At 45.4% G+C, this 27,598-nt stretch overlaps 1 protein-coding gene across 1 annotated transcript in view; it reads right to left on the reverse strand.

Moving 5' to 3' along the window:
* LOC139390807 (adhesion G protein-coupled receptor B1-like) overlaps positions 1-27,598 on the reverse strand; it is a 69,403-nt gene that overhangs the window by 15,257 nt on the left and 26,548 nt on the right. Inside the window, exons 9-24 of the mRNA XM_071138212.1 lie at positions 26,149-26,250; positions 24,329-24,435; positions 23,752-23,946; positions 23,480-23,548; positions 22,937-23,045; positions 21,123-21,266; positions 18,955-19,030; positions 14,120-14,222; positions 12,926-12,969; positions 8,177-8,303; positions 2,694-2,797; positions 2,313-2,415; positions 1,955-2,105; positions 1,769-1,838; positions 1,268-1,334; positions 169-254 (exon numbers count right to left, since the gene is read on the reverse strand). Coding sequence (XP_070994313.1) covers positions 169-254; positions 1,268-1,334; positions 1,769-1,838; positions 1,955-2,105; positions 2,313-2,415; positions 2,694-2,797; positions 8,177-8,303; positions 12,926-12,969; positions 14,120-14,222; positions 18,955-19,030; positions 21,123-21,266; positions 22,937-23,045; positions 23,480-23,548; positions 23,752-23,946; positions 24,329-24,435; positions 26,149-26,250 — 1,657 coding nt within the window. The remainder of the gene's footprint in view (positions 1-168; positions 255-1,267; positions 1,335-1,768; positions 1,839-1,954; positions 2,106-2,312; positions 2,416-2,693; positions 2,798-8,176; positions 8,304-12,925; positions 12,970-14,119; positions 14,223-18,954; positions 19,031-21,122; positions 21,267-22,936; positions 23,046-23,479; positions 23,549-23,751; positions 23,947-24,328; positions 24,436-26,148; positions 26,251-27,598) is intronic.

The following is a 27,598-nucleotide window of genomic DNA, read 5'->3' on the forward strand; positions in this document are numbered from 1 at the left end:
GTCTTCCAAAAAAAAAGAACTCATCAATTTCCTCATCTGACTCTTTCTTCTTCTCCTGCGTTCTAAACGCGAGAGCCAATGGCATCGCTAGCCCCGCCCCCAAGCGTATGCCCCCAGGCTGGTTATTGGTGGACCAGTGAGATGGATGTGTGGTAGGATAAGGCATACCCTGCCCTCTCCTTCAGTTTCATATCAGTAATGCCGTCTTTGGACACCAGTTTGTTAAATACGAGAATCCCGATAACCATGTTAACCTGTCAGAGAGAAAAGAGAGATGTGAACGAAGCAGCCAGATACAGAGAACAACTCTACAACCACTCTGTCAGTCTGACATGGGACTACAGAAATGAGTATGATGCATGCATGTGAATTATGTCAGTTCCACACATAAAGAGAATAGCTTTACATATCAAACCTGCAGTATGTACGCTACCGTTGAAAAGTTTGGGGTCACTTAGGCATTTCCTTGTTCTTGAAAGAAAAGCACTTTTTTTTGTCCATGAAAATAACATCAAACTGATCGGAAATGCAGTGTAGACATTGTTAATGTTGTAAATGACTATTGTAGCTGGAAACGGCTGATTTTTAATGGAATATCTACATAGGCGTACAGAGGACCATTATCAGCAACCATCACTCCTGTATTTCAATGGCACGTTGTGTTAGCTAATCCAAGTTTATCATTTTAAAAGGCTCATTGATCATTAGAAAACCTTTTGAAATTATGTTAGCACAGCTGAGAACTGTTGTCCCGATTAAAGAAGCAATAAAACGGTCCTTCTTTAAACTAGCTGAGTTTCTGGAGCATCAGCATTTGTAAAATGTCTACATTGTACTTCTGATCAATTTGATGTTATTTTAATGGACGAGAAATGTGCTTTTCTATCAAAAACAAGGACATTTCTAAGTGACCCCAAACTTTTGAATGGTAGTGTATATAAAGTTGTAACTGCTAAGTCAAGGTAATAACATGTAGTTAGACAAGTGGTAGCAATCTTGCACATAGGGTCCATTGATGACTATACATGGTTGATGAAGATGTTAGTTAAGATAATGTGCAATCTATTGACTGGCTATAACCAATAGTATGTAGTATGTAGTATGTAGTATGTTGACTGCATTAAGCCAAAATGGTAAGTTTACGGTTAGTTCAAGATAAGCGTTACAGTATCTTACATATTTCTGTGGCTAAATGTTAATCTAAGATCAGTAAAGCAACAAAGGTTTCTCAGACAAATAGAGGCTGAGACAGAGAGATAGGAAGTACCAAGACTACAGCGGCAGCCGGTCCCACAAACGCATAAAGCAGACCACCTTCCAGAGACAGCCAGCAGCTGAGAGAGAAAGAAGAAGAGAGGGAGGCGGAGGAAAGGGAAAAGTCAGGAAGAGAGTGTGACACCCAGAGTAGACAAATGAAAAGAAAGAAAGATGGCATGAGAAAAAAAGAATGGATAAATTGTATTTTTTGTATTTTTAAGATGGTGTAAGAAAGAGAGAAAAGGAGGGAGGGGTAGAGCGAGGAGAGGAAGAGGTCAAGTCAGATACCAGCACTCAATTCACACAAATACAACCCCCATGTATTCTGTATCACATGTCTTAAATGCTCTTTAAACAGTTAGCTAATCCAATATGGAAAGGTTTAGAAGAAGAGAGTTCTGGAGGTATACAGGTATGCAGAAAGAAAGATACAGAAAGAGAGAGAGACAGAAGTACATTTGTCTAGAGAAAGGGAGACACACAGCAACAATATCAGGGATAGCAGACTCACTAGTTGACGGTGCCATATCCCTTAGCTTTGGTGAAACCCACAGAGACTGCCACAACCAGAGCAGGTAGACCTAAGGAGGAGGAGGGGGAAGGGTCAGTACTGGGTAGGGATGGGACGGACACACAGATGGACAGACAGAGAAACAGATAAAACTGACCCCTCCCCCCTTGCCCCCAGCATCCTCACCCCAGCCCAGACACAGGAATCGCTTGCGGATGATGCGGTTCCTCAGCCGGCCAGTCACGGCCATGTATGACTGCCACGCCTCTGTCAGAACCCAACAGAACGACGACAGGAAGAAGAAATGCAGGAAAGCAGCGACCAGCGTGCAGATCACCTGAGAGAGGGAGAGAACACAAGATAGGAAGAAAGGGACAGAGAGTGAGGGAGAAAGAGAACAAGAGGGGGAGAAAGAAGGAGAGTGTGAGGGGGGTTGAAAGAGGGAACAGGGAAGAGAAGAAGAGGTGGAGAGATGTGAGTAAAGGATCTTTACAAGACCTTGAGAGAGTACGTGGTAAGACACAGCTTGTTCATTGGCTCTTACCTTGTTCCGTGTCTGCGTCTGACCAATGAGGATGAGGGCGTTGGAGGAGATGATGGAGAGGCAGAAGTTGATGAGGATGACGGAGCGCTCGGAGCGAATGTACCTGAGGAGAGACAACATGTTGAGGGGTCCACACCTTTCCCAGTTGACCGTCAACCATCAACAACCACACCCATACTTCCTTCACTTAAACCGTTCAAAAGCTCTAGCCTGTTTACACTATCAAGCCAACCGGAACCGCAGTAGGCTGGCTCAGATTTAGTCCACTTTGTCCTTTCCAGCAACTATGGAGGATGTGTAAACAAACCAGCCTAGCACAAGTCAGCTGGGCATAGTAACTACTCAGATACCACTCGAAACAAGAGACCAGAGTGTTCTCACCTCCAGACCGACACATAGATGATGATGAGGAGCAGCAAGGTGAGAGAGGAGACTCCACAGCCCACCATCAGCGTCACAGAGGGAAGCTGCATTTTATCCATGTTCTGCAGGAGACACACATACAGTCAACAAACAGACTGTTAGGACTGTAAAGAAACGTAAAGAAGCTGTCTTCTTCTCCTTTCAAGAGCAGATTCTTTCTTCCACTCTCCTGGTTCATGACTGCGAAGCTAAAACAGCCACACACACAGGACCCCCCCCACACACACACACACACAGACATGCGCAGTGCCGTGTACAGAGGTAGGTATATCTTGTATCTTTGATTAAAAAAAAGAGCAGGGAGCTGGAGAGAGGCTGGCAGGCAGGCTGCTGTTTGGGCCTAGGCTGGATATGGCCTTGGCTGGATATGGAGCAAGGTGACTCCAAGGTTAAACACCACAAAGATTCTTAGCTGAAGGCCATGAAGCACATTTTGACAGATTATATTGTCAGACGTGTAGTCTGATTCAGCCAGAGTCAAACGTTCTACTATGAAACACAGCAAGATAATTGAAACCTCCTCCTGTGAAAGCATCGACAACAACAGATCGCCGTCTCCATGTTCCCGCAGCAGCCATTATCTTAGTTGCCATGGTGATGCAGGATTTTGGTATGATAGCGTGGCAGCAGAGGCAGTGAGGGAAGGAAGGCTGCAGCAACCCACTGACCCTGCGTCTGCTTTATGCATCTCACTGGTGCGTGTGTGTCTGTGTGTTTAAGAGCGTGCGCGTCTGTGTGTGTATTTCAGACACAATTCCCAGACTTGACTCATACATGCTTAGCAGCACTGACTGACGAGTGTTCCCTGCTGTGGCCTGAACAGCGTGAAAGCATCTAGCTGGCAGACAGTGCATCTATCTGAGGGAGCAGTGCAGCCTGCAGGCTCCCATGCATGTCATCCTGGGCATGCCACTCTCCCAATGCAGGCAAGGCGTGTGTGTTGACTGCGTTCCTCAATATACCATTATGTGCTGTACACAGCAGTGCTAACAGCAAGCCAAATCCAACATGTGGGTGTGACCTGTAGACTAGAGGATGTTCAAGAAGCCCATGTTCAGGAGTGTTGCTTAATGAAGTCTGCTTACTCTAGAAGACTAGCTTGATTAAACGTGTCATGTGTTCCAAAAGGAAACATGTTCTAAGGGCAGCTGTCTTTCCTAAGGTTTGCTAGAGGTGGTGTTGGGGGGTGGATGTAGGTGAATGGGTCTGATGGAAAGGGATAGGGATGGAGGGTCGCCATGCAGGGGGGGTGGGGTTGTGTTGGGGGGTGGATGTAGGTGAATGGGTCTGATGGGAAGGGATAGGGATGGAGGGTCGCCATGCAGGGGGTTGGGGTTGAGGTGGTGTTGAGGTAGCTAGAGGTGAGATGCAGGTGGAAGGCAGAGCTCCAGTCTTATGACAGGGATGGGGGTAGGGGCCCCCATCCCTATGGTTGTGCATTCCACCCTCAAGCAGAAGATAATTGGAGTTTATAGTCTGTCTTGTTTCCAGGTTTGATGTGTGCTAGAGGGCCAAATGAATTACATCCTTTGATTAATCTGCACTGCGGTGAGTTCCCCTCTCTCTCTCTGTCTGAAGGAAAAAGATTACGAGTGCAGCCGAATGGAACAATGTCCGCCGAGACGAGTAACTTTTACAGCCCTCTCTGTCTCCACTAATAGCAGAGTAGGTATGTGTGATGTGAATCACGTAGAGTGCAATCGCCTAGTGAGACAGACAGAGACTTCCCATCCGGAAGAGGCTACGTTATCCCAGAGTTGAACCAAAGACTTCCCATCCGGAAGAGGCTACGTTATCCCAGAGTTGAACCAAAGACTTCCCATCCGGAAGAGGCTACGTTATCCCAGAGTTGAACCAAAGACTTCCCATCCGGAAGAGGCTACGTTATCCCAGAGTTGAACCAAAGACTTCCCATCCGGAAGAGGCTACGTTATCCCAGAGTTGAACCAAAGACTTCGCATTCGGACGAGGCAACGTTATCCCAGAGTTGAACCAAAGACTTCCCATCCGGAAGAGGCTACGTTATCCCAGAGTTGAACCAAAGACTTCCCATCCGGAAGAGGCTACGTTATCCCAGAGTTGAACCAAAGACTTCCCATCCGGAAGAGGCTATGTTATCCCAGAGTTGAACCAAAGACTTCCCATCCGGGAAGAGGCTACGTTATCCCAGAGTTGAACCAAAGACTTCCCATCCGGAAGAGGCTACGTTATCCCAGAGTTGAACCAAAGACTTCCCATCCGGAAGAGGCTACGTTATCCCAGAGTTGAACCAAAGACTTCCCATCCGGAAGAGGCTACGTTATCCCAGAGTTTAACTAAAACTGCCTTCAGAAAGGGAGCATATACGTTTCTCAAGACAACAATGGCTAAATGGTGATGTTGATTTGTTGGTTGCTGTCCTGTATCAATGCAGATATACAGGTATACATAAATACAGTACATAGTGTTAACAGCTATCCAACACCATCAAGATTTTCTAGGAATCACCATGGAAACAGTAGTTCAATGATACCTAGCCTGGGTTGGCTTTGGCTTTGATCATGACCTTCCACTGAACTCTGTATCTGACTGCATGTGACTCAAACCCAAGTAGGATTGATAGCATCTAAAGAAACATACAGTACATCTATGAATGAGTACTGGTGAAGCAACAGCATGAGGAACAGTCTCTCTGATATAATGGGAAACACAAAGCTGTTCTGTGGTTCGGCTGAGTTAGTTGATATATGTCTTACTATCTAGAGGTCTACTATAGGTTACATGGTCAAAGGCGAGTCTGTAGGTGTGTGAACTGCGTACTCACAGACCCATGACACATTCTAACAAAGAGTTGTCTGTCTTTCTCTCTCACACACACACACACACACACACACACACACACACACACACACACACACACACACACACACACACACACACACACACACACACACACATTCATTCATTCATCCGATTCCCGAAAACACAAGCCTGCTGGGTTCAGGTTTGGGACTGCAGTGCATTTTCTCTCTCTCTCTTTCCTTCTACAGCCTGCAGCTGAGTAGGATTGACTGAACATGGTAACATTACAGAAGACAGGAGAGGAGAGATGAAGAGAGGGAATGATAAAGGGGCGGGACAGGGACCTACTATGTGGAGAGAGAGAGAGAGAGAGGCAGAGAAAGCAGCAGAGGAAAAGGATGTGGGAAAATTACTAAGCAGGAGGGAGAGGAAGATGGGATAAGGGGGTAGAAGAGAGACAGTGGGAGACTGGGTGTTTGTCATTCTGGGGCTGTATGATGCTAGCTGCAGACAGAGGAGAGGAGAGGGGCTGCGCCATTCAGAATGTGGCAAGTGTTGCTGCAGGAATAATTAGCCTGTTCCGTAACCATGGCTGTCTCACAAACCAACTAGCATGGCAGGAGGGAGGAAGAAAGAAGGAGAAAGAGAGGGGGGGGGGAAGGAAGGATGAGAGGGAGAGGGAGGAAAAGGAGTGCCCTTCTCTCCTGGCACAGAACCAGGTGAATATAATTGCCACAATATGCTTCTCTTATGGGCATCTAAAAGCCCCCAGAATGCGACACTGCTGTGAAATAGCCTGTCGAGTGCCCAGGTAGAGAGGGGGATGAATAGAGTTAGAGAGAGGGATGAATAGAGGTAGAGAGAGGGATGAATAGAGGTAGAGAGATGGAAGGAAGAATGAGGGGGAGAAGCAGCAATCACTTGCGAAGTGCTATTAACACATGATGCTACTACTACTGTTGCCCATTGCACAGGCACATGCCAAATAAACAGTGTGTGTGTGTGTGTGTGTGTGTGTGTGTGTGTGTGTGTGTGTGTGTGTGTGTGTGTGTGTGTGTGTGTGTGTGTGTGTGTAGTATGTGTAACTGTGTGTGTGTGTGCAGTATGTGTAACTGTATGCATATGCATATATACAAACACACACTTCCAAGATCATCCCCCCCCGGCTGAATAATCTTAGCTGTAGGATGGACGAGGGGAAGACAGAGGGAGTGTGAGAGAGGGAAAAGAGAGAGACAGAGAGAGAGAGAGAGAGAGAGAGAGCTAGAGAGAGAGAGAGAGAGAGAGAGAGAGAGAGAGAGAGAGAGAGAGAGAGAGAGAGAGAGAGAGAGAGAGAGAGAGAGAGAGAGAGAGAGAGAGAGAGAGAGAGAGAGAGAGAGAGAGAGAGAGAGAGAGAGGGCAAGAGAGAGAGAGAGAGAGAGAGAGAGAGAGAGAGAGGGCGAGAGAGAGAGAGAGAGAGAAGGGCGAGAGAGAGAAAAGAGAGATACAGAACATCAAACACACAGCTGCAGATTCTCAGGGCGAAAGACTGCCGTGTTTATTTGCTTTCCTAAGACCCATCAAATCAAGCCTGTCCGTTGCTTGCAGGTGCACATTTTCTCATCCCCATCCTCTCCTTTTGATGTAGCATTTGGGAACAGCCATATAAAAACCACATGCATATCTAAAACGGGTAAATGTCTCATCTGTCTGAATATTTTGGGTAACTTAATGGTTTTCCATCCCTCCCTTCACCCATCCATCCATTCTTCCCTTCCCTCTATCTAGGCCACACAGCGCAAAGGCTGTGGTTGTGTATTAGTATAGGGTCTTCTATAGCTTTAAGAGCCCTTGGTACCCTCCATACTGTTACCAGGGCAACTAGTGAACAACTGCTTCAGAGGCAGTTTCCAGTCTAATAATAACTAATCACTCTGAATGAACACTTCCTCACAGACAGTACTGGCCTTTCCATCTGGGCCACATATGAGCGGTTTGAGCCATCACTGGATTTATGAAGATATTGTCATATTAACACACCTATTTTTCCCCAGTTGGAATCAAGTACTGATTATCTGTGATTTGTTCTGTAATTTTAGGCCCATTTTATGTAAATGCATCATTGGAGGATATTTAGGCAGCATACATGGAGCATAGCAGCATTCCAATGGAGACATGTGCAGGGAAATATTATTTAATTTGTCAAAATGCTGGAATAATATGTTACTATGTTACATTGGACAGTGTTCACATGAAATATGCAAGGACTCATAACATGATTATAATAATAGCCGAATATCTAAAACCAAAAATTAAGTATTCATATAGCCTTACAATTTCTCATTCAGCATGTAATGTATGCAAATCAATAGTCAACACGGTCATTTTGCAGTTGGAATATATAAACTGAATGTACCTCGACACAAATCTCCCCTTTCTGCTCGGTGGGACGACTTGAAAGATGCCCAAATTCTTTATTTGAGAATACACAGAGCCCTTGCTGAATGGCATCTGCATGTCTCAAGCAAGAGAGGAGAGAGAGAGAGGGCGGGCGCGCGCGAGGGCTCTGTTGATACCGAATGGCAATGACGCCCTTTTCCACTAAACCCGTGAGATACATACACAAGCACCTCGATTCGGATACACTAACATAAAATAATGAAGGAAGTTGTCGGACTTACCATGTCAGGATTTAGCCGTGCTAAAATGGCGAAGGTTGAGAGTCTGTTACACACGCATTTGGTTCTCAATGAGTCGACAGGCACGGCTCTGCAGCCCCTGGCAGACCACGATCCGAGCAGCGAAGAGCTGCGGGAAAAGAGAGAGAGCGCTGCGGTGAATAAAAACGGGGGAAAGCTAGTCAAATCCCCCACCACGTTACAGACACCAGCTATTTAAATCCAAATCCTTTTTAAATCTCCGCGGTTAGCGAGCAAGAGCGCAGAAAACGCAGTGAAAATGGTGATGAAAGGTTATCTGTGAGCCAGACGCCGTGCTGCTCAGGTTTCTGCTTGGCCAGGTTATTGCAATATAGAGGTGGAATTCACAAATGACCCAAAAACAAACAATAGCAATGGGGGTAATAACAACAACAATAATGATCATTTAAAAAATTATAATAATAATGCAAATCTAAGTTATTATTGAATCTCATTATTTATCCCTAGATTTAGATGCGTTATTGGTGGAACAATTTAAAAGCTAAAGAGATCATATTTGTGTACCTAATATACAATGAATCAGCTGGAAAACATGTTTTATTGTGTGAACCCATTTTACAGTACTTCATGAGGCTGTAATGCCATCCTAACTTCCATTTACAGGTTAATAGGTTTTTGATGGCCTGGTCTAGGCCTTTGTTGTAGCGTACTGGACCATACATCAACAATAAATTCAATTCTAACCCAGTAAGAAAGCGCTTTAAAGACACATGTAGTTCATTTTTCTGTTATATTGTTAACCATTCTTTTGTTGAGCATATTAATCAAAATGTGAATTCTGAGTGTTGACTGAACTTTGACAGATACCATATTTTTGTAAGTCTTAATTACCCTAAATGGACCAGGCTAAATCCTTCCCCTCTAGACGTCTTGCTTGCAGGCCTCTTCCCTCATTGAATGGGGTATTCTCGGTGGCCAGTGACATTGCATTGCCTGTACGCTGTCCACTGCCATGTGGTGCTGAACTCCAAATATCAGAAACCATATTTTCCCACTATGCATGGTGCTGAAATATCAGAGCACAACTATTTAATTGTTGTTTACAACGTCATACCTTCCACAAGTGGCTAAGTTACCACACAGCTGTTCTAAAACCCTGACAAAGACAACACGCCAAAACCAGTTGGTTTAAATAATAAAGAAGACTTTTCAAGTTCTTGTATTGTGCATGGCTCAGTTTTACTCCTCTCTTCATTTTGGTCTGACTGCAGGTGCACAGAGAATTACCCGATGGTTATTGGTTCCTCATGTCTTCATGAGAGTTGTGTGTTTCTCTCTCCCATGGCACAGTGATGCTGGATGGCACATTGGTGATGTCACACTCCATCCATCTCAAGTGAGCCCTTACATCCTCTTCCCAAACAGAGTGATCCCCAAAAGGACTCATCAAGAATGGGGGAACATGGTCCCCTACAGGTCCCTGGGGCTAGTGGCACCAGGAACACACAGCAGCCCCCAGGGTTTTAACCAACCAACAAATCAACAAACCAGTGACAGCCTGGGACTGTGCTTCAGCAGACCTGGGTTCAAATTGTAGTTGTGTTCTTTCCAATACTTTGAAGCATTTCATTGCTTCAGTCTGGAGAGCCCGTTGTGCAGGGTTTGTATTGTGTTGATTCTTCTAGTGGTTCCACTGAGCTAGGCAGGCTCAATCAAGAGCAGATGAAGTATTTGAAAGAAACCCAATACTATTTGAACCCAGGTCTGTACCTCAGGGCCAAGGACATCTCATCACAACACACCACGGGCTCTAACAGGGCCACCTCACAGCAGCCCTTGATAGGGTTACCCATGGTGCATCTGGTTGGAGAGTGCTGAGGGGTGAAAACCACGACGAGCAGAGCGAGAGAGAGAGAGAAAGAGAGAGAGAGAGAGAGAGAGAGAGAGAGAGAGAGTAGTACAGTCTTGTAGCCCCAGGAGTAGGCTCAGTGCTAACATTAGCACATCACCCTAACAGAAATCCAATATTATAACTCAGCGCAGAGTCTCTGTGGATGACACGATTAGGCCGCTCTCCCAACCACACAGCAAGCCACAGCAACACACACACACACACACACACACACACACACACACACACACACACACACACACACACACACACACACACACACACACACACACACACACACACACAACACACACACACACACACACACACACACACACACACACACACACACACACACACACACACACACACACACACACAGCACACACACACACACACAACACACACACACACACACACACACACACACACACACACACACACACACACACACACACACACACACACACACAGGCCTCACCGCGGTCTAATGGGATAATTTGGGTGGCGGTCCAGCAGCACGGCATGTGTGAATGGTCCCTGCCAACAACAGGCCAGGACCACATGAATGAATGGGACAGCAGGGCCTGCCTGACAGCCACAACATCCCAGACATCCCTGGGTTCAAATACTATTAGTGTTTGCTCTAGTCTACCTACAGAGCCAGGTGGGCAGGATTGGCAACTTTTCCAACGTTTCTATTGGTTCCATTAAGCAAGACAAGCTCAATCAAGCCCAGATGAATATTTGACATTATTTCAGAAATGGTTTAGTCTGGTGCTATAACACCCAGCGATGGAAATCATAATAAATGATGTATTAACTAAAACCAACAGACAGATTAAAGAACAGGGGAAGCTAAATTCAAGGAACTAACTGTAAAGGGAACAAATCACATTGTGGGTTTCTAAAGAACTGTAGGTGGGCGAGGAGAAATAAGGTAGGGAGGGTAACTGGGTCAGGTCAGGTGCAGGTTGACGTTTAGTATTATTAATCTTGCCCTGGAGCAGAACTGAGTGATTTCCACTACATCTTAATATAAGGTTAGGATGTAGGCATTAGGGTTAGCAGTGTGGTTAAGGTTAAAGTTAAGTTTAGGGTTAGGTTTGAAATCAGATTGTATTACTTTGTGGCTGTGCCAGCTAGTGACCTCTCTGCAGAGCTGCCTCCAGGGCAAGATTCATTACAATAAATGCCAACCTGCAGGCCAGGATGGCAACACTGCTGTTGTTTATTGGTCCCCCGCCCCAGACCGAAGTGTGAGCCCTAGGAGAGAAGACCACCTGTCTCACACCCGCTTGCCTCTCTCTCTCACAGCCCTTATCAACAAGACACCACCATGACAAGGACACCTCACATTTCAATTTCTCCCCCCAAAATTAACTCATTAATCATAGCTGCTGTCCAAGATGGATTTACATTTTGCTTAGAACATGTCACTCCCCTCCCCCTCCCTCGCCTCCCCCTTCTCTCCCCACACTCCCCAACATGGTGGGTGAAGCTAGATTAGATTTTGTTTTGTTCTGCCTCTCTCTCGCTCTGCCTCTCTATCCATCTTCCTATATCCTCTCTCATCCCTCTTGCTTTCTCTCAACCCTGTCTCTATCCTCTTCCCTCATTGTTCGGTCGTTCTTTCTCTCTCTTGGTCTATATTTACCCGGTTCAACTTTTTTTTAAGGCAAAAGATCGCTCTGTTCTATGCCTCGTTTCAGTAACACAAGTGTACGCACTTATCTAAATGCAAATGTCCAACCTGCATTGCAATAAGGCCCATGGGCACATTGTGCTTTCTCTCTCTCGCTCTCTCTTTCTCACTCTATCTCTCTCTCTCTCTCTCTCTCTCTCTCTCTCTCTCTCTCTCTCTCTCTCTCTCTCTCTCTCTCTCTCTCTCTCTCTCTCTCTCTCTCTCTCTCTCTCTCTCTCTCTCTCTCTCTCTCTCTCTCTCTCTCTCTCTCTCTCTCTCTCTCTCTCTCTCTCTCTCTCTCTCTCTCTCTCTCTTTCTCTCTCTCTCTCACACACTCACTCACTGTCTCTGTTTTGGGTTTTAAAACAAAAAGGGCACTTAAGTGTATGAAGCATATGAAGAGTGTGTGAAACAGACCCACATTAGCTGTGCAATTGAACTGTGTAATGCATTTCTCCCTCTCTCTCTCGCTCTCTCTTACTACACATATATACACTCTCTCCCTCTATCTTTGTCTGTCTCAGTAGATCCCAAAGCACTCTCCATTCATCCCTCTTGGTTCGTGTGCGCGCGGCTGCCCAGGAGAGAAAGCTGTGAGCGACACTTTTAATTTTCTACATCCTGCATCACTGTCGGCGCGGTGTTAGCAGCGTGGGGGTTAGTGTCAGCCCCGTCCCATCTCCCGTCACCCACAGAGAGGAGCTCCGGAACCGTCTGACAAACTCAGCACCTTTCTACAGGGTCAGTGTGTGTCATGGGCACTTCGTCAAGATGAGAAACAGTGGAGCGGGAACAGCCACGGAACACAGTCACAGTGGGAGATGATGTGATGTGAGGCCGTCTCCTAAAGTTCTATCCCTCACTGTGAAGGTCCACACCAGCAGGTGTTTCAGAGCCAGGTAGCCAGGCGGGTCCTCCATAGAAATATAATGACTTTAGTTCCTGGTTATAGGTACATTTCTTACCTTACATCCTGGCCGCTAGTCCACCCATCATGGTAAATTGACTTGAATGAGGATGTCCATTCTAGTAATTCTATTTCTGTTTTCAGAGCCAGGTAGGATCATAGAGGTCCTATTATTCAGTTGATTCAGGCAGTTCCACCCCCAGGCTCCACACTGCAGTCTGGCAGCGTCAAGGGGCAACCCAGCAGGCACATGAGTGAATCACCAAAGGAAATGAACAAAGGCCTTACCTGTCACTCTCGTCCCAGGAGATGCAGGTCTGGTTTGTGGTGCCCTGATCAGACAGAGAGAGAAACGGTCACATGGTTGACATATGCATAGACGCGGTTAGTAGGGGTGCTGAGGGGGCTGCAGCACACCCTGAAAAAATCACAATAAAAAATGTAAAAAAAAAAAAAGAGTGCATCCACACTACAAATCATCTTCCTGTGGCCATGGACATATGCTGTGATTACAGATGTTCTCATATACCTCCATATACCTCCATGGACATATGCTCTGATTACAGATGTTCTCATATACCTCCATATACCTCCATGGACATATGCTCTGATTACAGATGTTCTCATATACCTCCATATACCTCCATGGACATATGCTCTGATTACAGATGTTCTCATATACCTCCATATACCTCCATGGACATATGCTCTGATTACAGATGTTCTCATATACCTCCATATACCTCCATGGACATATGCTCTGATTACAGATGTTCTCATATACCTCCATATACCTCCATGGACATATGCTCTGATTACAGATGTTCTCATATACCTCCATATACCTCCATGGACATATGCTCTGATTACAGATGTTCTCATATACCTCCATATACCTCCATGGACATATGCTCTGATTACAGATGTTCTCATATACCTCCATATACCTCCATGGACATATGCTCTGATTACAGATGTTCTCATATACCTCCATATACCTCCATGGACATATGCTCTGATTACAGATGTTCTCATATACCTCCATATACCTCCATGGACATATGCTCTGATTACAGATGTTCTCATATACCTCCATATACCTCCATGGACATATGCTCTGATTACAGATGTTCTCATATACCTCCATATACCTCCATGGACATATGCTCTGATTACAGATGTTCTCATATACCTCCATACACCTCCATGGACATATGCTCTGATTACAGATGTTCTCATATACCTCCAGTTGTGAGGATGATGAAATAGATTTGTCTAGTGCTTTTCTAAGTGCTAAAAGTGATTTTCAGTGATAAAGGCATGGTAAGTCTTTTGAAATGCTCTGAAATATCAGTACCGTGTGTTTTTATGGGATAAGCCACATGATTTGTCAAGGCCCTTCCTACTCTGTTACACTACAGGGGTCAATTACTACTGAGGTCTTTGCTCAGGTCAGAGGGTCAGAGGTGAAAGGTCACTCACGTTGTAAAGGTGTGAGAACTGGACCTCCACCGGGGTAGAGAGGGATCCTGGGGTGGGCTTGATGGTCACAGACACCACCTTGGAGTTGAGCACAGTGCTGTTTCTGGAGGGAGGGAGGGACAGTTGGGTGTCACAAGCATAGGACAACTCACATTGTCAGGGGACATATCACATGAGAACCACACATCATTGTCATCGTTGTCAATCACTGCTCCCTTCAACCAACTCAAAACTACCTGCAGTAATACTGCCCCATCCCTACAACACATGTTCCCGTCTCTCCCTAACACAGCAGTAATACTGCCCCGTTCCTACAACACATGTTCCCGTCTCTCCCTAACACAGCAGTAATACTGCCCCGTCCCTACAACACATGTTCCCATCTCTCCCTAACACAGCAGTAATACTGCCCCATCCCTACAACACATGTTCCCATCTCTCCCTAACACAGCAGTAATACTGCCCCGTCCCTACAACACATGTTCCCATCTCTCCCTAACACAGCAGTAATACTGCCCCGTCCCTACAACACATGTTCCCATCTCTCCCTAACACAGCAGTAATACTGCCCCATCCCTACAACACATGTTCCCATCTCTCCCTAACACAGCAGTAATACTGCCCCATCCCTACAACACATGTTCCCATCTCTCCCTAACACAGCAGTAATACTGCCCCATCCCTACAACACATGTTCCCATCTCTCCCTAACACAGCAGTAATACTGCCCCGTCCCTACAACACATGTTCCCATCTCTCCCTAACACAGCAGTAATACTGCCCCGTCCCTACAACACATGTTCCCGTCTCTCCCTAACACAGCAGTAATACTGCCCCGTTCCTACAACACATGTTCCCGTCTCTCCCTAACACAGCAGTAATACTGCCCCGTTCCTACAACACATGTTCCCGTCTCTCCCTAACACAGCACACATGTCCCTCAAGACACCCTTGTATGTCCCAGCACTTAACCCATGTCCCGTTTGAAATAGACAATGTTTCACAGCCACCACTCGCTCTCCCTCTCGCTCGCTCTCCCTCTCGCTCGCTCTCTCTCTCGCTTTTTCTCCCTCTCGCTCTCTCTCCCTCTCGCTCTCTCTCCCTCTCGCTCTTTCTCCCTCTCGCTCTTTCTCTCTCTCGCTCTCTCTCCCTCTCGCTCTCTCTCCCTCTCGCTCTTTCTCCCTCTCGCTCTTTCTCCCTCTCGCTCATTCTCCCTGTCGCTCTTTCTCCCTCTCGCTCTTTCTCCCTCTTGCTCTTTCTCCCTCTCGCTCTCGCTCTTTCTCCCTCTCGCTCTTTCTCCCTCTCGCTTTTTCTCCCTCTCGCTCTTTCTCTCTCTCGCTCTTTCTCCCTCTCGTTCTTTCTCCCTCTCACTCTCGCTCTCTCTCCCTCTTGCTCTCTCTCCCTCTCGCTCTTTCTCCCTCTCGCTCTCTCTCCCTCTCGCTCTTTCTCCCTCTCGCTCTTTCTCCCTCTCGCTCTTTCTCCCTGTCGCTCTTTCTCCCTCTCACTCTTTCTCCCTCTTGCTCTTTCTCCCTCTCGCTCTCGCTCTTTCTCCCTCTCGCTCTTTCTCCCTCTCGCTTTTTCTCCCTCTCGCTCTTTCTCTCTCTCGCTCTTTCTCCCTCTCGTTCTTTCTCCCTCTCACTCTCGCTCTCTCTCCCTCTTGCTCTCTCTCCCTCTCGCTCTTTCTCCCTCTCGCTCTCTCTCCCTCTCGCTCTTTCTCCCACTCGCTCTTTCTCCCACTCGCTCTTTCTCCCTCTCGCTCTTTCTCCCTCTCGCTCTCTCTCCCTCTCGCTCTCTCTCCCTCTCGCTCTTTCTCCCTCTCGCTCTTTCTCCCTCTCGCTCTTTCTCCCTCTCGCTCTCTCTCCCTCTTGCTCTCTCTCCCTCTCGCTCTTTCTCCCACTTGCTCTTTCTCTCTCTCACTTCTCAGAACGCAGTCAGTCAACGTAAACGTTTGTGTCAGTCAGCCTCTGTCTAAAACTGATCACATTTCCTTGAATGGGAAAAAAAATCTGAGGGAAAAAAGGAAAGAAAAAATAACTAACTAGGCCCTGATAAAGACAAGATAGAAGAGGAGCTTCCACATGCACTCCCTGGGGTGAAAGTAGAATTCATTTCTTACCGGTACGGGACACCCAAGCGCGCACACAATGAATATTTTATAGCCTTGGTGTAATCATAGAATTACAGTGCCTTGCGAAAGTATTCGGCCCACTTGAACTTTGCGACCTTTTGCCACATTTCAGGCTTCAAACATAAAGATATAAAACTGTATTTTTTTGTGAAGAATCAACAACAAGTGGGACACAATCATGAAGTGGAACGATATTTATTGGATATTTCAAACTTTTTTAACAAATCAAAAACTGAAAAATTGGGCGTGCAAAATTATTCAGCCCCCTTAAGTTAATACTTTGTAGCGCCACCTTTTGCTGCGATTACAGCTGTAAGTCGCTTGGGGTATGTCTCTATCAGTTTTGCACATCGAGAGACTGACATTTTTTCCCATTCCTCCTTGCAAAACAGCTCGAGCTCAGTGAGGTTGGATGGAGAGCATTTGTGAACAGCAGTTTTCAGTTCTTTCCACAGATTCTCGATTGGATTCAGGTCTGGACTTTGACTTGGCCATTCTAACACCTGGATATGTTTATTTTTGAACCATTCCATTGTAGATTTTGCTTTATGTTTTGGATCATTGTCTTGTTGGAAGACAAATCTCCGTCCCAGTCTCAGGTCTTTTGCAGACTCCATCAGGTTTTCTTCCAGAATGCTCCTGTAATTTGGCTCCATCCATCTTCCCATCAATTTTAACCATCTTCCCTGTCCCTGCTGAAGAAAAGCAGGCCCAAACCATGATGCTGCCACCACCATGTTTGACAGTGGGGATGGTGTGTTCAGCTGTGTTGCTTTTACGCCAAACATAACGTTTTGCATTGTTGCCAAAAAGTTCAATTTTGGTTTCATCTGACCAGAGCACCTTCTTCCACATGTTTGGTGTGTTTCCCAGGTGGCTTGTGGCAAACTTTAAACGACACTTTTTATGGATATCTTTAAGAAATGGCTTTCTTCTTGCCGCTCTTCCATGAAGGCCAGATTTGTGCAATATACGACTGATTGTTGTCCTATGGACAGAGTCTCCCACCTCAGCTGTAGATCTCTGCAGTTCATCCAGAGTGATCATGGGCCTCTTGGCTGCATCTCTGATCAGTCTTCTTCTTGTATGAGCTGAAAGTTTAGAGGGACGGCCAGGTCTTGGTAGATTTGCAGTGGTCTGATACTCCTTCCATTTCAATATTATTGCTTGCACAGTGCTCCTTGGGATGTTTAAAGCTTGGGAAATCTTTTTGTATCCAAATCCGGCTTTAAACTTCTTCACAACAGTATCTCGGACCTGCCTGGTGTGTTCCTTGTTCTTCATGATGCTCTCTGCGCTTTTAACGGACCTCTGAGACTATCACAGTGCAGGTGCATTTATACGGAGACTTGATTACACACAGGTGGATTGTATTTATCATCATTAGTCATTTAGGTCAACATTGAATCATTCAGAGATCCTCACTGAACTTCTGGAGAGAGTTTGCTGCACTGAAAGTAAAGGGGCTGAATAATTTTGCACGCCCAATTTTTCAGTTTTTGATTTGTTAAAAAAGTTTGAAATATCCAATAAATGTCGTTCCACTTCATGATTGTGTCGCACTTGTTGTTGATTCTTCACAAAAAAATACAGTTTTATATCTTTATGTTTGAAGCCTGAAATGTGGCAAAAGGTCGCAAAGTTCAAGGGGGCCGAATACTTTCGCAAGGCACTTTACATAGGCCTATAGAATCCCTATTCATTTTGTATATGATCTCTGTGGTCCTTGTGCCCTAGACCCAGTAAAGATTTGTCATATCACTTCTAATATGCATTTCCTTTTAATGTGGCATAAAAACAATCAGTCATGATGTTTTCAACTGATTGTCAAACAATCACTTCAAACGCGCATGTTTGTCCACTCGCAAATGATTCAAGCTTCCCAACTCCGCAATTTGGTGAATGGAAAGAGGAATCTGTTACAAAACCTTTTACTGCAGTGGGCTAAATCAGGGTGTTTTCACACAGGGTGTTTTCTGGTAGTCTTAAACAATTCTATTTTGAAACCTCACACACATGGTTATGGGCTTAAAAAATAAGACACCTGTACCATGTCAGATATAGAGTTGAAATGTATTAACTTGTGAATTTGCATCCCAATATTACACTTAATATACATCACAGAATACTGAAATAGAACAAAACCGTTTGACATTGAAACACCGGATTTTAGGTGTGTTTTTGAAATAACGTTTATTAATTATGAAATTATGAAAGATATGAATAGCATTCCACCCATGAGGCCACCAGGTCATTTGACTGCAGGAAAGAGCTACAAAACACATCAATTTGCAGTGAATGAAGTATGTGGGAGGGTTGAGTGTGATTCCGCCACGCTAGCCTGTGTTCCTCCATCTCATTATACATGCACATAACATTAACATAACGGAGAGAACACTCCTCACTGGACGAGAGAAAGCTGTAGCCCACAAATACACATGGGGTTGGAATACATGTGCTTAGCATTAAGCAGTTCTCTGAAATGTTATTCATTCTAGCTCCTTCAGACATCCTTCTACACAGACAAGAGACTAAGGAACTACGTGGTAGCATTCAAAGCCCACTGGCCACCAATCAAAAGAGCTTCTGGGATGCGTTCTGTGCTGGGTTGCTTTCCAAATGGCACCCCATTCCCTTTATAGTACACTACTTTTGACGCATCCCTGGAGAAAGCATTGCAAGTAGAGATGTCAATAAACCCTCTCACCTCTGTAGAGATAGGATGCTGCCCAGGTTTCTGTAGAGAACGATCCCGGTGACAAACGCTGACAAGTCATCTGTATCTGGAGTACAACACCGTTCAGACACAGACCAACACACACGAACAGACATAAAACAGATGGCGGGAGAGAGAGAAAGAAAGAGAGTGAGAGAAAGCCCCTTAAATTGAAATTGAATTGAAAGCGCGCGAGAGAGAGAGAGAGAGAGAGAGAGAGAAGAGAGAGAGAGAGAGAGAACAAGAGAGATAGAGTGAGAAGTGTGTCAGTGGTGTGTGTTTGTGTTAGTGTGTCAGTGGTGTGTGTAGGTGTGTGTGATGACCTGCAGCTCTAGTCTTAGTGGTCTGTGCTGAAGGACAGCAGGAGAGGGAGTACAGGTCAGCCAGTCTCCCTCCTGTCCTCTTGGCTCTGTACCTCTGCAGCTGGCCTACATAACTACCCATCTATAAACAGACACTCACACGACATCATCACTCACACACAAACACACTTACATCCAGACTTACTCATAATCACTAAATAGCCATTTGAACAGACCTAATAAACATGATTGTTTACACATGCATGCACTTACACACCCACCCCAACACACACACACACACACACACACACGCACACACACACACACACACACACACACACACACACACACACACACACACACACACACACACACACACACACACACACACACACACACACACACACACACACACACACACACACACACACACACAGCCAAATGCAAAAGGCCAGATGACATTGAATAATTTTCCACTGTCACACAACAATGTATTTCATGCGACGAAAAGGGTTGCCATGGTAGCATGGCTGGGCATGGTATGCTGTGATGGCAGACTGCACTGGCAAAAAATACAAAAAACACACCCAGAAAAATATGAGATTTAGTCCAACCTGTGTCACAGCTAAACTAAACTGCTGGGCAGAAGGCCAGAAGAGAAGGACAGAGCCTGAAGCTGTCTCCTGCTGCAGTGTCACAGACAGAAACCCACAAAGTCCATCTGTTCCTCTATCTAAAGGACCTCAGCTCTCTCTCACGCTCCAACACGCTGTGTCTGGCAGGCTGGCAGTATGGATGTGTGCTGAGAGGACACAGAAGTAGGCCAGGCAGCATGCAGAGGGTACTATACTGCTCCAGGCCAGGCAGCGTGCAATGGGTACTATACTGCTCCAGGCCAGGCAGCTGAGATCCCATGGGCATCAGGGAGGAACCGAGCGAGAGTGAGGGAAAGTTTGTGTATGCATGTCTGTGTGTGTGTGACATAAAGTATCTTGCACACCCCTTCATATAATGGCCTGCTAGCCAATATGTTCAGCCAGAATGATCACAGTAGTAGAGAGGCAACAAATGGGGATATTTAAAAATCATACAGTGCACTGTTGTGTGTGTTTGTGTGGGGGGTGTGTGTGTGTGTTTGTGTGTGCACGCGTGTCTGTGTGTGCGCACGCGCGCGCATGTGTGTTTGTGTTTGTGTGTGTGTGTGTTTCGATGCATGTCCCCCATTTTTACTGCTCTGATAAGTTTCAGAGAGGCGGCTGAGGAAAAACATTTCAATCAGTGCATCTGGGCATGGCCCCCTGTGAGCCATGCCCAGTATAGAGCAACAGGTGAGAGGCATGAGTGACTGTTGATATGCTGTTGCCGCCATGGAGACACTTCTACCAGTGGGGGAGGAGATTAGCTTTAATTGCCCCTGATTGGCTCCTGTTGACTTCTGATTAGCAAGTGACTGGTTCATTAGCATGGTAGCCGTGGTAATGATCTATGTCACAGAGAGAGCCAGAACTATCCCATTGGCTGAGACTGAGGAACCCCACGTCTCGACACAGCTGAGAGTCTGGAGGCTCTCAAATGTCAAGTGCAATTCCATATGCAAATTTTGTTTGAATGTTTTGTTTGGGTGTGTGTGTGTGTGTGTGTTTGTTTGTGTGTGTCTGTCTGTGTGTGTGTGTGTGTGTGTGTCTGTCTGTCTGTCTGTCTGTCTGTCTGTGTGTGTGTGTGTGTGTGTGTGTGTGTGTGTGTGTGTGTGTGTGTGTGTGTGTGTGTGTGTGTGTGTGTGTGTGTGTGTGTGTGTGTCTGTCTGTCTGTGTGTGTGTGTGTGTGTCTGTCTGTCTGTGTGTGTGTGTATGCTCTCACCTGGCTTGCCTGTGGAGAGGATGTTCTTGGAGACAGTAACTCTGTCCTCAGAGCTGCGGGCCCAGTCCATCATCCCCTTCCAGCCCTTCATAGGGAAGCTGATGTCTGCATTACCCGCCACCGGACGCTTGTGGATGGACAGAACTGGAGAGAGAGAGAGATATGTTTTATTCACTACATAAACTCATGACTCATCACTTACTTAATCAATAAGGCCCGAGGGGGTGTGGTATAAGGGCAATATCCTACGGCTAAGGTCTGTTCTTACGTACGATGCAACGCAGGATGCCTGGATACAGCCCTTAGCTGTTGTATTTTGGCCATATACCACAAACCCCGAGGTGCCTTAATGCTATTATAAACTGGTTACCAACATAATTAGAGCAGTAAAAATAAACGTTTTGTCGTACTCGTGGTATACGGGTATGACAGCCAATTAGCATTTAGGGCTCGAACCATCATCCAATTAGCATTCAGGGCTTGAACCATCCAGTTTATAATGTGTGTTAGCCATTTGTTTGGCCAGCCTCTTCTTTCTCACTATGTACATATTTAAATTATAGCTATCTAAATACAGCAATAACTAACTTGTTTATTTCCCTTATCTTTCTCCATCTCTCTCTCTCTCTCTCTCTCTCTCTCTCTCTCTCTCTCTCTCTCTCTCTCTCTCTCTCTCTCTCTCTCTCTCTCTCTCTCTCTCTCTCTGTGTGATATGTGTGGGACTAGGGAGTGTGAGGTCAGTAACTAGGAGTGGTGTGGCGGTGGGTTTGGGTGGAGGTTCGGCTGCAGTGCAGACAGTGAGGCGGGTATTGGGCTAGGCAGAGATAGAAACAGCACCTTACGGCAGGCCCCACCACTCCTCCACACACTCCCCAGACACGCCAGCTACAGACCTCCCTGTACACACTGTGCCATATTCATCTGCAGGTCAGCTAGAAGCCAAGCGCCTGCTGGTGGGATGCTGTTAGTTCTGTAAATATTATATGCTGTGTGAAACAGAGGAGTTCACAGTCACTGTGTTTGTGTGTATGTGTGTGTGTGTGTGCGCAAGAGCGTGTGCCCGCGCGCCTGTTTGTGTGTGTTTGTGCATGTGTAAGCAGAAGTTCACGGTCACTGGTCTGGAACTGAGCAGATTGTGAGTGTGATTTTAGGATCTCTTGAGATACAACCAAACTGGGCACAGACGTCAATTCAACATCTATTTCACATTGGTTGAAATGCAGTGGAAACAATGTTGATTCAACCAGTGTGTGCCCAGTGGGAACAGCCCAGGATGTCTGTTCTCTTTGTGGGTGGTACCCAGGGGAAATGGCAATATTTAGACCTCCTTGCTCACACCCTCTGTTCTGATTCCAAAAGACATAGAGAGACTGTACTGACTGAACCAGTGAGATCCACACACACCAGACACAACGCTAACAGATGAGATCCCCTAGTGTCCTGGCTGGGTGCATATCCAATTCAGATTATACAGCTCTGGAATACTGCCAATGTGGCTATCCCTGCTTTTCCACCACGGCCTAAAGACCGTGTATTAACTTGGAAAAAAACAAATAGTTCCATAAAAAAAGTCCACATTGAACGAACAAAGGCGCAGATGTCTGAAAACATTACAAGCCATCGAATCCTTGCTTTCTCCATCCTTGTTTCAACAATTCCTGTCATTGGAGGAGAGGATCCAAAGTCCCTCCTCCTCCAATGAGCTTTGGAGGAATTCAAGACACGCAATTTGAGAAGAATTGAGGACACAAGGACAGAGGAATTCATATTTTCAGACACAGCCAAAGAGACTAAGGTCAAAGGAAAAAGCTTACCTAAGTTATCCGTGACCTCGACCATGTCCTGGAAGTCTTTCATCCTAAGACCGTAGACGTCCACAAAGTCTTCCACCAACCGGAACAGCTCCTTGATGTTAGGACCCAACTAAGAGAGAGAGAATAGGGGAAGCCAAAGAGAGAGAGAGATGAGAAAGAGATAGATGATAGAGAGCGAAAGAGAGAGAGGAAGAGAAAGAGAGACAAAGGGAGTGAGAGAGAAAGACAGAGAGAGAGAGAGAGAGAGAGAAAGAGAGAGAGAGGAGACAAGAGAACTGATGGAGCGAACACCAAACAGACACCCACTGTTCATATGCATCACACACCATCCATATATCTCCAGGGAGACTGGTATGATGTCACTATGATGCCAATGGCTAGACACAAAGGCACCAGAGAATAGTCATTGAAATGATCTCTGTACAACACTTGGCCGACACACATCAAGAAGGAGCACAAACTGTGACCATGCATGCTAGCTCATGTGTGTGCATAAAGAAGCGCCAGGGAGTCTGTGAGAAGAAGAAAAAGAGACCAACTCACCAGTTGTGCTTCTTCCCATCTCTCTCTGTTCTCCTCCATCAGCAGGTTACTGACTGACTGGACAAAGTTCTGTGATCCAGTAGAGAAGGAAGAGAAAGGGAGCGAGAAGGCCATGAGACATTACTCTACAACATTAGCCATCAATAGACCTACTGCAAACATTCACTCCAGCCATTTCTTTAACACCAGTCAATTCTAAATGTAGCCCTGACCCAAACCTAATGACCTAATGACTTGGACTTCCAATCCAAACACATGCTCCCTCCTCTTACTCTCATGTCTGCATTGCTGGGGCTGTTGTAGGCCCTTCTGAAGATCTCTGTCATGTTCTTCAGTACGTCCACTATGGCCAGCAAGTCTCCACTGTAGCTGGTCCCATCGCTGGACGTCACCCTGAGCTTGGTCATCACCTCTGAAACTCCATCCCCCACAAGTCCTCGCTGGGCCTTGGACAGGTGTTCCCGAGTCTGTGGAGGAAAGGTATGAGTGAAGCACTCAGAAAATATCACCATTACATAGAGGTGATCTTCTGATCTGCTCACTTGTTAGTAAAACTAACATACATTTCCTGTCTGTCTTCTTAATTTGGTCTTGACCATTTATGATTTGTTAGTAACATCCACTGGTCACACATTGGTTGAATCAACATTGTTTCCACGTCATTTCAAAGAAATGACCTTGCACCAACATGGAAAAGACATTGAGTTGACATCTGTGCCCAGTGGGATGTATTGAACTGAGCAGGCAAAATATCTCAAAAGGCATTCTATGGGCACTTTGTAGCTTCTGTTTTCAGATGTAATGTACAAGAGTACATTTTCAATCGTTGGTCATCTCTCTGGTACTCACCAGTGTTTGGATGCTGCGGTAGTCGTTGGAGATACACTTCATATAAGTGGGGTTCTCCCAGTAGGCTATTCCCTCATCATCCAGGGTGCACCGCCTCAGGATCAGCCCTGGATGGGGACACAGACTGGGGAGTTAACATCACTAGAACCGTGGGATCCTAGAGGCATAACCCATCTTAAGCCAGGCATGTCTTATGGGTATCCCTCTGGCTAGGTGTAGATCAGGAAGGTTAGTAAGGGTTTACTCTCAGACATGGCTGTAGACTCTTATGGCGTCTAACGTCTGAAGCCATTGGAGTCTACAGCTACAGTGTATTCAGAAAGTATTCAGACCCCTTAACTTTACCCACAATTTGTTAAGTTACAGCCTTATTCGAACATTTATTCCATATTTTTTTCACACAATTTCCACAATTTCCACACAGTACACCACAACGACAAACAAAAACATGTTTTTAGAATGTTTTACAAATTTATATGAAAAAACTAACAGAAATACCTTATTTACATACAGTAAGTATTCAGACCCTTTGCTAAGAGACTCAAAATTGAGCTCAAATTAATTATATTTTCATTGATTATTCTTAAGATGTTTCTACAACTTGATTGGAGTCCAGCTGTGGTAAATTCAATTGATTGGACATGTTTTCCAAAGGCACACACCTGTCTATATAAGGTTCCACAGTTGACAGTGCATGTCAGAGCAAAACCCAACCCATGAGGTTAAAGGAATTGTCTGTGGAGCCCGGAGACAGGATTGTGTTGAGGCACAGAAATTTCTGCAGCATTGAAGGTCGACAAGACCACAGTGGCCTTCATCGTTCTTAAATGAAAGAAGTTTGGAACCACCAAGACTCTTCATAGAGCTGGCCACCCAGCCAACTGAGCAATCAGGGGAGAAAGGCCTTTGTCACTCTGACAGAGCTCCACAGTTCCTCTGTGGAGATGGGAGAACCTTCTAGAAGGACAACCATCACTGCAGAACTCCACCAATCAGGTCTCTATGGTAGAGTGGCCAGACATAAGCCACTCCTCAGTAAAATGCACATGACAGCCCGCTTGGAGTTTTCCAAACAGCACCTAGAAATCTTTGGTCTGAATAGAAATCTTTGGTCCCTACAGTGAAAAATGGTGGCAGCATCATGTTGTAGGGATGTCTTTGAGCGGCAGGGACTGGGAGACTAGTCAGGATCGAGGAAAAGATGAACGGAGCAAAGTACAGAGAGCTCCAAGCGCTCAGCACTTCAGATTGTGGTGAAGGTTCACCTTCCAACAGGACAATGACCCTATGCCCACAGTAAAGACAACACAGGAGTGACTTCGGGACTAGTCTCTGAATGTCCTTGAGTGACCCAGCCAGATCCCGGACTTGAACCCGATCGAACATCTTTGGAGTGACCTGAAAATAGCTTTGCAGCATCGCTCCCCATCCAACCTGACAGAGCTTCAGAGGATCTGTAGAGAAGAATGGGAGAAATTCGACAAATACAGGTGTGCCAAGCTTGTAGCGTCATACCTAAGAAGTCTCGATGTCTGTAGTCAATGCCATTGGTGCTTCAACAAAGTACTGAGTATTGGGTTTAAATACTTATGTAAATGTAATATTTCAGTTGTTGTTGTTTTTATAAATGTGCAAAAATCTGTAAAAACCTGTTTTAGCTTTTCATTATGGGGTATTGTGCATAGATTGATGAGGGAAATACATTTTTTAAAATATATTTTAGAAATATGCTGTAATGTAACAATATGTGGAAAAAGTCAAGAGGTTTGAATACATTCCGAATGCACTTTATGTCTCAGGGTAAAAGGGAGGTAGCTCACCATTGGCATTGGGAGGGCAGCGTACGGCCGCTGTGTCCCCTGCTGGAGTCATTTTCCACACTACGTTGGAGAAGTTCTCCTCTGCACAGATCTCATGAGGTTCTGCACCAAAACCAAAAGCAAACATCAGTGTTCCACCAATCTGAGTGTCAAATGGGTCGTTCCACCGATTCAGTACCTTTTCAGAAGTGTAACTTGGTAAAAAAAACAACAACATTTGATTTCACAAAATGTGTACACCTGTCATAAAGAGCACATGTTCATGGTTTCCCATCTCAAGAGGTTAAATAAAGTAATGAATAGTAAGTGCCTATTAAGTGCCAAATTAAGTAACAGGGTTTCCTCTTAAATCAGCCATGAATCCCCTTGTGACAGGAGGAATGGGAGCTTGGTGTGTGCATATTGTGGCTTCCCCCCTCTCTTACTCTCTCTCCCACCCCAGATTTTACAACAGTCATACATTCCTGGTAGAAACTCTCTGCACTGCCATGGAGTATTGAGGGAGAGAGCCTATGGAGAACAAAGACATTATTCTTGCCAAAACTCCTAATCCCCAAAATTGGAGAATTAAACAATATTTCTATTATTGAGAATGTTGGAATGGTCCGTGGACACTTAAGGGACAGTCATGTCAAGGTTGTTTCATTTGGTGATCTCATGAAGGACAGGAAACACACATTACCGTGTCTTTGGTTGTGTACACTTCTCAATTATGGGTTTTGCATCTGATGGTTGTATAAAATATATGACTGAATATGAAACTATTTGTGAGAAGATGTAATGTAATGTTGGCCTTCTAAACAAGATACTTGTTTAGATATAAAGTTTTAACTAGTCAGTGGCCACGCCCCCGTGAGCCCAGAAATTACGTCAGGCGTCATGGAACCGCCCCGTCTTCCACAGAGTACAAAACCACTCCTGATAAAATGTACATCAGACCAGAAAACATGGAAGCTGTCACTACATGTTGAAATTGCTGGCAACTCTACCAAAAGACAAGACCAGAGAACGTGGAGATCATTCCCAAGTTGAAATGGCTAAGAAATCTACAAACTAAAGAACAGTTATTCAGGCTGCAGCTGTTTTTAAATCCTTTAGTCTGATAAACGCATCCGATCAAAGAAGTACTCTGACGTATCCAATATAACAATTGACATCTACGACAGACTTTGATCTTTGGTGGACAAACCAGAGGCTTTCTGTTGACTGACTATCCAGCAGACAGACCAGCGATCACAGAGAGACAACAACAGGCATACACTTGTGAATATGTCAATTGCATTTCTAAAATCCAAATGTGCGGTTGTTAGGGTGCTAAATGTCTATATTTACGACGAAGTATTCAACTGTATGTATGTAGTGAATCCACACTGAGTTTCCCGCTCTTGAACTGTCCCCACCCCTTTCTACCAAGCTGTCATATCGGCTTAGCCCACTAGGGATTTTTCTA

The sequence above is a fragment of the Oncorhynchus clarkii genome, chromosome 3, assembly GCF_045791955.1.
Source record: "Oncorhynchus clarkii lewisi isolate Uvic-CL-2024 chromosome 3, UVic_Ocla_1.0, whole genome shotgun sequence".
NCBI lineage: Eukaryota > Metazoa > Chordata > Actinopteri > Salmoniformes > Salmonidae > Oncorhynchus > Oncorhynchus clarkii.